This window comes from Ostrea edulis, chromosome 10, assembly GCF_947568905.1.
Source record: "Ostrea edulis chromosome 10, xbOstEdul1.1, whole genome shotgun sequence".
NCBI lineage: Eukaryota > Metazoa > Mollusca > Bivalvia > Ostreida > Ostreidae > Ostrea > Ostrea edulis.
Window position 1 is genome coordinate 797,687 of NC_079173.1, and position 12,751 is coordinate 810,437.

Below are 12,751 nucleotides of genomic sequence, written 5' to 3' on the forward strand. Positions count from 1 at the left end.
TCGGTTTGATTTGAAAAATATATATTGATATTGCTTTAATTAGCATGACCTTATGAAATCTGACAATAAAATTTAAAAAAAAAAAAAAAAAAAAAAATGAAGAAAGGAAAAATGAAATTTCTCCGTTTGTGTTGTTGCGTAAATATCATTATGTCACTTACAAACACTGAATAGATCACTCTCTTGATCGCGTATTGCTGCTCATCAGTCGCGGATCTAGAGGGGCGGGAAATAATGGACCAGGGGTTTAACACCCCCCCCTTCTTTTTTGTTGATTTAAAAAGCAGATATTGTTTTTAAAAGGAAACTTCATTGGCGGAAAAAGTACAATATAGTGTTGTGTCCCTCCCTTGGTAAATGTTTCGGATCCGCCCCTGTAATGGCCTGCATAGGAGGGGGAGGGGTGTTAATCCTTTAACTGAAAATATTCTGATCCACATTGGAGGGGGGGGGGGGATTTTCACAGGTAAAATTGCATGCTAGTCAATGACACTTTGAAATTTTTATAATTTTGTTTAGCTGCAAGAGAATTTACTATGGTAGAACATTTTAGACTAATGTTTTCCTTTCTTTTTTTTCTTTTGTCATTTCGGGGTCTTCTATTTTCTCTCACTTTGTTTGGTACAAAAAGTTCTTTAAAAATCTTTACCTTATATCTATATGAATTTTCCGCTTACCGGAAAGACCCGAGAAAGTGCGATTGCTAAAACAAGAGTTGTCTTACTTGAAGAAGCAGAAGACACTTGCAGCGAAAACGAAGATGGACGTCGAATCAGCATGATCAGACAGATAGCTTATACAGGGCCGTAACTGCCGATGAGGCAGACGAGGCAACTGCCTCGTCTGATTTTTTGGCAAAAAAGAAAATAAAATTATATAAATGTTATATTATAGGATATATGTTTAAAATGAAGACAAGCACCTTTGTCTTTGACACCATATTACGATTCTTTACATAGTACAAATGAAACACAAACATGATAAATTGGGATTTAAAAAGTGTCATTTTCAGTCGTAAAGTCAATCGGCGGCCCCCAATCCCCTGCCTCCCCTGATTTAGAACCCTACTTACGGCCCTGTTATATTTGCAGATGCTTAGCGAAAATGACTGCCGGGTACAGCGCTATTACACGTAGGTACCATTTATTTAAATTTCTCTGGTTAATTGCTTTTGGCTGAGTTGCATGAAAGAAATATTTAGGACAGATGAGTTTTTTATGGGTGTTGCTAAAACGCGGAACAGAAAATGGAACGGAAGATATTGTAAGCAATGATGTTTTAAGGATGTCGGCATTTAAAGCTTATTATTAACAAGGGAAGCAGAAATTATTGAGAGAACGGGAAGATATTCTCAGAATACACCGGTTTTAACTTATCTACTTTTTGAAATGGGGGGGGGGGGGGGGGAGTGGGGGGGGGGGGAGTGGGGGGGTCACTGGTCAAGTACGTGAAACGGTGATTTGATGAAATTTACTGAGCTGAACGAATATTTCACGGTCTGTATTTTACGTTCTTGGATAAAAAAAAAATGATATGATCAGAATGAAAGCTTAAAAAATGTAAAGCCAAAATGACTAGAGTATTCAGAGTAAGAGTAAATTCGGACAGTTGAATATCAAGTAGTGCCAATTTATAAATAGAAGTTTTTTTCTTAAAAATTCTTGGGGATGTGTGTGAGGTGGAATTGTGTTATTCTAGGGCATGGATGGAAAGGAGAGGGTCTGAAAAAAAAAATAAAAAAATTATAATAATGGGAAATTCTGATCTTAAGTGTGTATTAGGAAAGGTGTAAATAGGCCATTGTTTATCTGCTTCTCAAAGGGAAAGGAAAATATGCAGGGTAGGGTTACTTGCGTTGTCATAACAGGACTTGTGTGCGGTGGATTTTCCTGAGATTCACAAATATTTTTGGACTTGAATTGCTCTAAGTCTGTGCCAAATTTCAGGTTAGTTGAGGTGGTGGAATTTTTTATATGAATTTTTATGTTAAAAAGGAATGTATAGGAAAATAATTGGTAGTCTGTGTCCTATCGGGTCAAAGGTCAAAACTCACATTAATCAACTTTTCGGACATTTTTGTATAGGAGGGGACTAATAATGATTAAAGACCCCACTTTAAGTTAACGCCCCCAAATTTTACCTGTATGGTGATCAATGATAAGCCACCTGTCAATCAAACTTTTAACAATAGAGCTTAGGTTGATTGAAGTTTGCAGAGACCATGGTCTACAGCTACCTGAGAAAGATGTTTTGATAACAATCATGGCTATATGATGACCAGCAGTCTTTAGATCTCGAGGAAAGCTCCAGTATACCTGAGTTTTGATAGCATTGACTCGCACCTAGAATATTTTAATTTCTAAGGTCCCCTATACAATGCAATTTATCATTGTATTTACATGTATTATAGATTAAACAATCAGAAATCAAACAATAATAATAATAAAAAAAACAAAAACCAAAACAAACATAAGTTATTGGAATATTTTCTATTAATGATTTATTGTGGCTTTAGGCCACACCAATTTGTAAAATAGTTCTTCGGATTTTCAAACAAAAAAAGTGAGGCGAGAGGGCGAAATTATTTTACAAATATTATTTTTAATTTTGGAGATAAAAATTATGAGGCAAGCGAATACAAGAAATTTAAATAGTTTTAATTGAATTAAGAGTGATTTTAAAAAGCGGGCGCCTAATAATAAAGATCTAAAATCATCAGATATCATTTGTTTACCACATAAACTTAATATTTTTCAACTTTGTTGATATAGTTTACAATAAATTAGAAGTATTTCAGGTTTCAAAGACTTATTTTCTTTATACCTAATACATGTACTTTGCAACATTAACTGCATGATAAGGTCTTTTTGAAGAATTTTATTTAAGTTTCATATCTACAAACTTTCGATTCAGAGATATGCATATTGCTAGGGACACATCCAGTTTTGACATTCATTGCAATGTCCATTGCATCGCTTTGAGCATTTTCTTGAATTTTGATAGGACATCACCAAACCTTTGGTGAATTTGTCGTTAACTGTCGGTCCGGTTCAAAATAGTCCTCGATCAGTACCCCTTGCTTGTTGTAAGAGGCGAATAAATGGGGCGGTCCTTCAGATAGGACTGCAAAAACTGAGATCCTTGTCACAGCAGGTGTAGCACGATAAAGATCCCTCAGTGCCATAAGCGCTGAGCATAGGCCTAAATTTTGCAGCCCTTCACCGACAATGGTAACGTCTTCATGTGAGTGATATATTCTCAAGAGAGACTTTAGTCATTATATAATCAAACAATCAATCGTACGTTGTCGATGTTCTTTAAATAGTGGCATCGAATAGCGCTTCAAAAGTTTCATCGGCATCCAGTTCGATTCCAGCATAAGGAACAACTTCCAATCCAGTGTTATGAAGTATCGTACATATTAAGATAGACATCATGAATAACTTAACCGTATTACACTGTTAGGAAATTTCTCGAGAGCCCACGCTTCTGTCATTTGTCAGCACATATATCAAGGTCATTTGTGCGTTTGTTGTAGAAAGTCGGGTAAAAAATTACGGATATTTGTAAACACGCGGGTGGATATTATTTTTTGATGATAATATAATTTGCATTTATTACAAATAGAAGCGGCGAATCCGACGAACTAGATTACAAATTTGCATGGCCTTATATATAATAATAATAATACCATATTTATATAGCACCCTTTTCATACACTATGTACGCTCAAAGGTGCTTTACAATGCATATATACCTTACAAGAGAATGTTATACACATTAAATACATAGAAAATAAATAAAACATTAAAAGCTGTACCTATCCTCATTGTACATATAAAACATGAAATCACAAGATACCATAAATATGCTAGATAAGAATAAACATCAATTTCAGGGCGTATTAAAATAATAATAATAACTAGTGATCCTAATTGTTCGCGAACAATTAGAGGGCTTTCCACCTTCTAGCGCTTTTTCAGTAGTGTTCAAATACTAAAAGCCCCCCACCCCACCCATCCCCGCAAAAAAAAAAATAAAAAAATTTGATTTGGCTAGAAAAGAAATTCAAATTTGTCGCCTAAATTTGAGTGTTGAAGTGTGTTCAATGCTTGGTTTCGAATTAAGTACCCGTCAAATTTTAGGGAGAAAAGGGGTGTGGGTGTTGGGTAGCCAGCACATATGCACATATCAGGTAAAAGTGTAATAAGACTTGTGCAGGTGTTTGGGGTGACTTTGGACCTGTTAGATGTGATATTTGGAGGTGCAAAGAAACCGGATGTGACATTTTCCTAGATTGTTTACTGCTCGTGCATACTGGGAGTCTACAAGCCTCATGTTGATGTTGTGAAGATGCACTGGATTTTACCGTGTGTGTTGTGGATTGTGGAATTGAATATACAGTTTGTAATTGCTCATCCTATGTGTTCTAATTCACGGAGACAATGTCTTTCAGTCATTTCACCCAAGGAGGCATGCATACGGATTTAGGCTTTGAAAAAACCCAGCCAAAATGGCGGCCGGTGAATTAGAAAGTGTCTGAGTGCATGTAGGATATCTGAACGGAGAATAGGAGTACTGCATCCCATCTGATCCTGCAGGTAAGTGTTTATTTGTTTACAATGACAGTCGGGATGGAATGTCAATGAGTTCAACTGTAGAGTAAAGTTGCATCATCATTATCATAAAAAAAACAAACAAAAAAACAACAACAACAACTGAACTTAGTCTTTATTTTGATGCAGGCAGACATTGATATCTTTTCTTGAATGCAAATGCAGTTAATGTTTGATTTACAAGACAGTCAAGAAATGGAAGAAATGGGTGTAGGTCAGATGTGTAGGTGTAGGTCAGATTAGCTATAGAATCCTGTTGTTGGGCATGAGACCGGTCAAAATAGTGTATTATGAACAGCTGATCACAGACAGATCACTTGAAGGGTGGGGGATTTCTTCCTTGGGGACGACAGGCGTGATGGGTGGGTTTGCCTTACTCATGGAGACTGGCCCCTGGATGCGTGACCTTGACCTTGATCCACTTTCAAGGTCAAACTTCAAAACTACTACTGCTTTGATCTAGTCACACGCACCTATTATTTTCATGATGCGATAATGACGGAACAAAACGCGGGTGAAACTAACATTACAGGTACATAGAGAATTTAATTGTCATTTTCCTTAAAATGGTAATTTTCTCACTTCTAGGCAGAGTTTAAAAATTCGAAAGCAATAAAGCTCTACAACATCGTAACAAGAATCAATCGTACACAGGTACATTCTACATGCATGACATTGTAAACGTTAAAAACTTATACTATATATACATGTGCATGAACATACATGTATATTTCACGCCAATCAACAGTATCAAATCCAGAATCTAGAAGTATAATCTACACTCTTTAGATTTGAATAAGCCGATATCAATTTACGAATCAGTACAACTGATACATGACTAGCAGTTAAAAAAAATTATCATTACAGCATGATGTTTAATTTATTAATACTATTAGGGTATTGATCAAGACTATAAAATAATATGCTACAGATATCCAAATTATTTACAAAATTCAACACTACATGCAATAAAGATCCTATGTGCGAAAATTGGCAATGCAATGTCTCGATCGACGCGTGCTACCTAACGGACTTATCATCACACACCACCGAATTGGAGGGAGGTGTTGACAGGGTACAGGTAATCGCTTCAATTAGACAGTTTGGCTCGTTTTCTTTATAATTTATGCCTTGCTAAAATTGTCCGACACAGACCGTCCCTAAACAAAATTACCGGTACAATTTTCAATGCATTATAACGTTTTGTAGTAAAAAGTGACCGTCCGGATCTGGAACGCGAATTTCCGGATTAATGATGCAAAATAATGTATAAAAATTTCGTTCCCTAGAAAAATCGTCCGGAAGGTGAAGCGTCCGGATTAATGGCGTCCGGATTACCGAGGCTTCACTGTATATAATATTGGGGGCGAGTTGTCTCAAGAGAAGGGGTGACTTGTCCTTAGAGAGGGCGAGTTGTCCTAAGAGGGGGCGAGTTGTCTTGGGGGCGAGTTGTCCAGCATTCGTTCTCAATACACAAACTGTTTGACCTGATTTATGCAAATGAGATTGGTCGTTAATAGAGTTGGGTACCGCAGAAAATAAAGGTACCGCGGTATACCGTGGTATTTGCAAAATACCGCAGTACATACCACGGTATACCGCAGATTTAATCTTTTAATTGTATGATTCAGTTTTAGTGGATTTTAGTTGTGATTTATTGTATATAATGAGCTGTTATTAGTTTATTGATTGTAAATTGCATTTAATTTATTCAAATATAAATGATAAGGAAAATATCTTATTTAAATCTTAAACCAGTTAACAGAACAAAAGTTTAATCCAAACATAAAAGTATACCGTACATACAATATAGCAGCGTTTCTGTATCATGACTAGAATCGACTGTGACTAGACTACTGACTGGAACGACTATTAAAATAATTAATAGGGGGAAACCTGTGGATTTTATTTGACACGATCTCAAAGTCTAGAAGTTCTTAGAGTCGCGAATGACGATAACTTCTACATGTAGAATACGCCTGTCCACTTCTCTAAAGAGAATAACGAGAACATGTGCGCACGAACGTGTTCTTGTTCTTCGACCACAATTCCTACATTCTTGCACCTCAAACCCATTAACTCGGCGTTCAGAATCGGCAGGAATTTGTACTCGCGCGACGAACGGACGAACGGTGGTTTCGAACGCACAAGTCTGCATCTGCCATTTTATTTTTTACTTGGGGTTTGCCTAAGAGGCGGAAATGGTATTCGACCAGCATAAACCAAACAACATAAAAACAATTTTTATAATCTACCTTATATATTAAAATAATAACTTAATGAAATGTTTTCTATTATTTTTTTCTTTAATTTTGATTTGTTTTCATATCATTAATAATCAAATCATCGCAATTTATACTTCGTATGTTTTACCGATTGTGTACAGTTATTAGACTTACCTTTCATTGCATCACAACGAGGGAACGATGTAAATAAAGTGAGTCACTGCGTACACAAATTTCTTTAATTATTTTTTCTTGTTTCAATTTTCTATTTTTGTTAAGAGTTATCAGACTTGAATATACCGGTATTTCGCCTCGTGTACCGCGGTACATACCGGTACCAGAAAAATACCGGTACACCGGTATACCGGTAATACCGCGCACCTCTAGTCGTTAAAAGGTTGACGTAAGATTTGGCCTTGGAATAATGCATTTTTGTCAGTGGCTTACTTTCATTTTCTAAGCATGGAAGCTTTTTTTCCCAAGTATTTAGAGAAGGTGCACTCGAGCTCTGCCCCAGGTTTTAATGATCATTGTCGTATTTGGATGGGGGCTAGAAGCAACAACAACAAGTATGGTGTTGTGTGCTACAAGCATCCGATAAAGAACAGCTGGCAGATGATGCATGTGCATAGACTCAGTGTCATGTTACATCATCGTCACCATGAGTTAGATGTATCAATTGTTGCATCCCACTTGTGCCACAACACACTGTGTGTTGTACCAGGGCATATTGCTCAGGAGCAGCACGGTATCAATAACCAGCGACAGACCTGCAAATCCGGGGGCACCTGTCTGGGGCACCCACCTCCCTATCTTCCCTGTCATCTGGAGCTACATATGGATAACAACAATTTTGGTATGTTTATCGCATTTATTAACATGTTACACCGCTGTAAATGGGAGAGGCATGTGTCACTCCTCACAAAGTTATTAGTACATGGAAGTAGTTATAAATGAGCAGTTATTAATTGCTAATTAGAGTTCATAGCAACTTAATCAGTCACTCTCTTCACTGGCGAGGCCTGAGATGATATCTCAATTCTCCTCTCTTGTGGTATGGGTGATCACGGGCGGCATCTGAGTTAAAGTCAAGCTGGCCTTTGCAGTAGTCTGAAGTTCCTCTATGTTCTTCCCTGTACTAGTGATCCTCTGCCATTTCCCTGGCCAGTAGTAAGTTCTTTCTACTCTTCACTCTCTCATTTCTGTGATAGGCTTGATTGTACAGGAACTTGTGGTCCAGTCTATCTAATTGTTGCTCCCATGCTCAGAGTACTGTATTCCAGCAGATTTGCATTTCAGTCTGGTTGATGTACCGGGTAAGTTGTTCCGTCGATGTATCGTGGAGTGGAGATGACCCTCCATCGTTCGGGAAAACTTAATGTTCTTGGGCATGTTGCAACTGGCACTACGGTGGTAAGACTTGTTGGCATTTGTATCAGTCAGCAGCTTCATGGCATTGATGGCTTCTACACTTAGTTTCATTTTAAGGATTTCTGTTACAATCCTAATGTCATTTTCATTCATTTGCAGGCCCGTGATTTTATATACAGCAAGATTACGACTGAAGTTCCACCAGTTGGAAACAAGTCCTCCATCACAAACGAGGGAATATGTTGCACACATCGAGCAGTCTCCAGTATAGCACAGAACAGTGGCCTCAAGGACTTTAGGTAAGAAATCACTCATTTTCTGCAGGTCTCTGTCAAATTTGGTAAACAGTTCCTTGACTATCAAAGCACATCTTGACTAGATCATTGCTAAATACTCTCTGTAGCTCTTTCTTCTGTTCTTTGGTCTGGGTATGGAACATTCCTTCGCTATAGACTGCTGGGTTGCTGGCGTGAAACTGTGACTACCCAAGATGGACGGGGTCGGCTAGACGCTCTACTTTCCATAGGGGATGTAGAGCTCGCATAGCTTCGTCCACTCCTTTGGCACCTTGGGCGTCACCGTTTGTGGTAATATACTGGACTAATACATCTTGCAAGGCCAGCTGTGTGCCAATGTCCTTCCCCATCTCATACTCTGAAAATGGTGCTGCCCGTGGTCGATTGGAAGTACATTCAGATGGCCGCCTGGACAATCTACTTCCATTCCCTTGCCCCTTAGCCATGCACCTGTCCAGCAGAGTTTGTTTTGCTGAGCACAGGCAAGTATATATTTTCTGTCAGTGTTGGTTTCAACGGCCAAGGTAAAGGCTTGACTGGCATTCTGTCTGGGGTCCTGCGGCTGAACATGATGTTACTGTTATAACGGGCATCTGTTGAAATGTTGATGACATTTTCTGGGTGGCATATGTTCTTTGTTTAAGTTTGTCATATTTTGGCTGATTTTGAAAAGGAGCTTCTGGAGAGAGGCCTTAGTGGGAGGCGGGATGTCTAGGCAGCTCAGTAATTCTATAGCCTTCTCTGCCCCCAGTGAAGTGTCCCGAAGGGCATATGCCAAGGCCATATTTGATGCCGATGTATTGCGACCAGGACCCTCTTGGCAGATCTCTTGGATAGGGCAAATTCAGGTGAGTTGAACGGGCAATTTACACAAGTCAGGATGTATTTCCATGAAATTCCTGCTTTTGTCAAGTGCAGCACAGTGATGTTCAGAGCGGTACAGGTGGTAGACTGATGAAGTTGTATCGTTTGATTAATCATCTCCATCATCTTCTGTTCATCCACTATACGTCGCCCACCTAAGTATTCTCTTCTCTTTGGTGTTTGATTTGGGAAGTCGGAAGGGAGTTGGCGCAGAATGCAGGATCGTCCATTTTCACCATCGCAGTTAGAAGTTTGGTAGGACTGGCTGTCCAGACATGGCTTGGTGACCAGGGCATGATCTGTTGAATTCAGCCTGACAAATGATCGTCGACTAGAATTTTTCTGTACATCAGTCTTAGTCTTGTGGCCATGGGAATTACCTCGATGAAATTTGCCCTGCCTTGGGAGCTTCTTCTTGCAGAGTTCCTTCCCTTTGTTCCATGGAGCCATAGTTTTTTTTAACATGTTGGTGAGTAGAGTAGTGCTTCTGTCAGATTCAGGCATTGATATGTTGAATTCTCTTAGCTCACCCATATTTATAGTGCCTAATGTTTGGTTAACTTTAGAATGGCATCTTTCACATCTCTACTGACAGTTTTAATGTGACCAGGGATAATCCAGCATGACCAGTAAGTGCCACATCCTGATAGTGGCTGCTGTGGTCCTGTCTGCTTATCTGCTGACAACAGAGATTAATCTATTTTCATTGACTTGTGCTGTTGTTTCTTGCAGCCAATATAATGTAGAATTTGGAAATATTTTTTCTTATGTAAAATTCTACTGTTAAATATTTTATTTTAGACATTCTTTAAGAAACTTCACCATATTTGGGGGTAACTTTTACAAAAAATCTAAAGAATATCTATTTACATTATCGAGCAAATTTGTTATCCTATTTAGGTAAAGGGGATGTGTATACAATATATAAAAATAATTGGTAAGAAATTGATTGCAGCATATGTCATATGTGAGCATTTCAAAATTGTGTACTGTATGTCTGATGCTGATTTCATCCTCTGTTTCAGTGTTTCAGGAGATTCAGCTCATCACTTCAAAGGGCTTTCACTCTGCTGTTCAGATGACAAATACAATGTGACTTCATAGGGATGTGTAGTATGGCTGTAGAAGTTGTTGTGCCAAGTTTCATGAAAATTAAAGAAGGTTTGTGTCTTTATCAGGTCAAAGGTCAAAACTCGCATTAATCAACTTTTCAGACATTTTTGTATAGGAGGGAACTAATAATGATTAACGATGAAAATTTTAAGTCTAAAAAATTAATTTTGAATAATACCTGGGAGAAAAGTTATGAAAAAAGTGGGGGGGGGGGGGGGGGGGGGGGGTACTGTTTTCAATACACAAACTGTTTGACCTGATTTATGCAAATGAGATTGGTCGTTAAAAAGTTGACGTAAGATTTGGCCTTGGACTAATGCATTTTCGTCAGTATCTCAACCAAACTTGGCACAAAGCATCCTTGGGTAAAGGGATTCAAGTTTGTTGAAATGAAGGATCATGTCGGTGCTCCAAGTTGCGAGTAAAATGGTCGCATTTGCGACCAGAAAATCGATTTTGCGACTAGAGATGATAACTAAGTCGCATTTTCGCGAGTGGAGAAAAAATGGGCATCTAATAAAATTTTATACCGTATTTTGCCGAATATAATACGCACTTTTTTTAGAGAATATTTTTGTGCCAGAAAGGGGTGCGTATTATATACCACAATAGGTTTTTGACCTTTTTTTCCAGATGAAACTCGGCGATTAAGTAGTGTAATATTTCACTCAAAGACCAAGGCTTCGGATACTGTACGCCTTTTCACGTTCACCTATTTATTAACTAGAAAATTCGACCTCAAGAAAATTACTACAGAAACGTAAAATTGCAGAAAATGTGATATGTATACTTAAAATATCTAAATAATTCAATTATCACGAAACAAACAGCCAATCAAATTGCATTGGATCTGACTATTCATTACATCGCATGCCGCCATTATTTAAAGCATGTGTACACAATAATGCCTTGTCACGTGCTAAAATTGTTGGAAAATAATTTTTGTCACTTGCTAAAAGTTGGTTTACTGAAAGTTTTATGAATAGGCCTAATTTTTAATGAAATACTAATTTGAATCTTTGAAATAACTATTCTTGCATAAAAGCGTGTGTTTTACGAAGCCATTGTTGTGTACATTGTGCTTTTGTTAGATACCCCCTCCGGGTAAAGAAATACCTAACAAAATTTTTTTTCACACATTTTAATAGTCATCGTAGTTAACGAGGAGTTGATAATTTGCATCTTTGTACCTACCATGGTGTGTTGATTACAGTAAAATAAGCGATAGTTTAATTGTTTAATTTTATTTTTATAACATCGGCTATTTGATTGATTTTAAGTTTCAACAAAGGAAATATCGAGTCAGTTAAGACTTTAATGCTACAAAATCTCGTGCTTTGCTGAAATGAACAGGCTTGTCCGGGTTGATATTTTCACTGAAGATTCTCATTGAAGATTACCGCGATGTAGACCTCATCTCAAAATGTTTGCAAATTATTGTGCGTTGTTTAGAATTCATTATTTCTGCAAAAATATTAAGTGAAAGTTAACACTATTAGTATAAAATAAAGATTACCGCTTGGTCAAAATTTTTGCTGCGTATTATACACCCGAAGTGCGTTTTTTCACCAACTTTTAGACTCAAAGTGGGGGGTGCGTATTATACACCACTGCGTATTATATTCGGCAAAATACGGTAATCGGGATCGGAAGTCTGAATAAATATTTTTCAGTCTCGGTCAAAGCAGCGTTTGAAAGCAATAAAGATGACGGGAAAACGAGGGTTAGAGCACTTTGGAGTTATTGGTAGTAAGAATTAGAAACCTCAGCGTAGTACATGTAACGAAGAAATTCGAGAATCACACGGCAAAAGTTCTGCATCTAAAAATGACATAGCTGTGTCTAAAGAAAAATGCAAAAGTAAAGGAAGAACCCCAGTCCTGAAATGGCTAAAGGAATTTTCGTGGTTGATATACAGAAATGGCAAAATGTTTTGCAGAATTTGTGAGATTAATCAGCCAGGAACGTCAACCATTTCTGGACACCCATTGTCCGATTTCGCTACGACCAGGTGTACATCTTTCAAACATGGAAGTGTGACTATTCACGGTAACAGTAAGAGACGTATCTTTGTCCGTGACTGCATTTTTAACAGTAAGTCGAGCGGGGCAACTGTTGCTGCTAATTTTCAAAGACAATTACAAACTGGGGATGTACACATGTAGTGTTCTTATTGATGCTGGTACTGATTGTTCAGCAAAAGATCCAACAAAAGTAGAAGCTCTTATTCGCATAAGCAGTGAAGGCCCACTTATTGAGGACTTTA

At 37.8% G+C, this 12,751-nt stretch overlaps 1 protein-coding gene across 26 annotated transcripts in view; it reads left to right on the forward strand.

The window, feature by feature from the left end:
* The first annotated feature begins 1,079 nt into the window (after positions 1–1,079).
* The window catches only part of LOC130050842 (uncharacterized), a 152,972-nt gene continuing 141,300 nt past the window's right edge, over positions 1,080–12,751 (forward strand). For 17 of the 26 annotated variants that reach the window (XR_008799131.1, XR_008799132.1, XR_008799110.1 and 14 more), the window contains exons 1-3: positions 4,035–4,601; positions 8,372–8,511; positions 10,398–10,533. Coding sequence is in view for 2 of the 26 variants with exons in the window: in XM_056151629.1 (XP_056007604.1) it covers positions 7,512–7,697; positions 8,372–8,511; positions 8,665–8,758 (420 nt within the window). In the remaining 24 variants the exon portion in view is untranslated. Of the gene's footprint in view, positions 1,133–4,034; positions 4,602–7,499; positions 7,698–8,371; positions 8,512–8,664; positions 8,898–9,192; positions 9,357–9,565; positions 9,842–10,397; positions 10,534–12,424; positions 12,580–12,751 lie in introns of those variants that run through there. The other 9 variants (XR_008799117.1, XR_008799111.1, XR_008799121.1 and 6 more) reach the window with 7 other exon arrangements.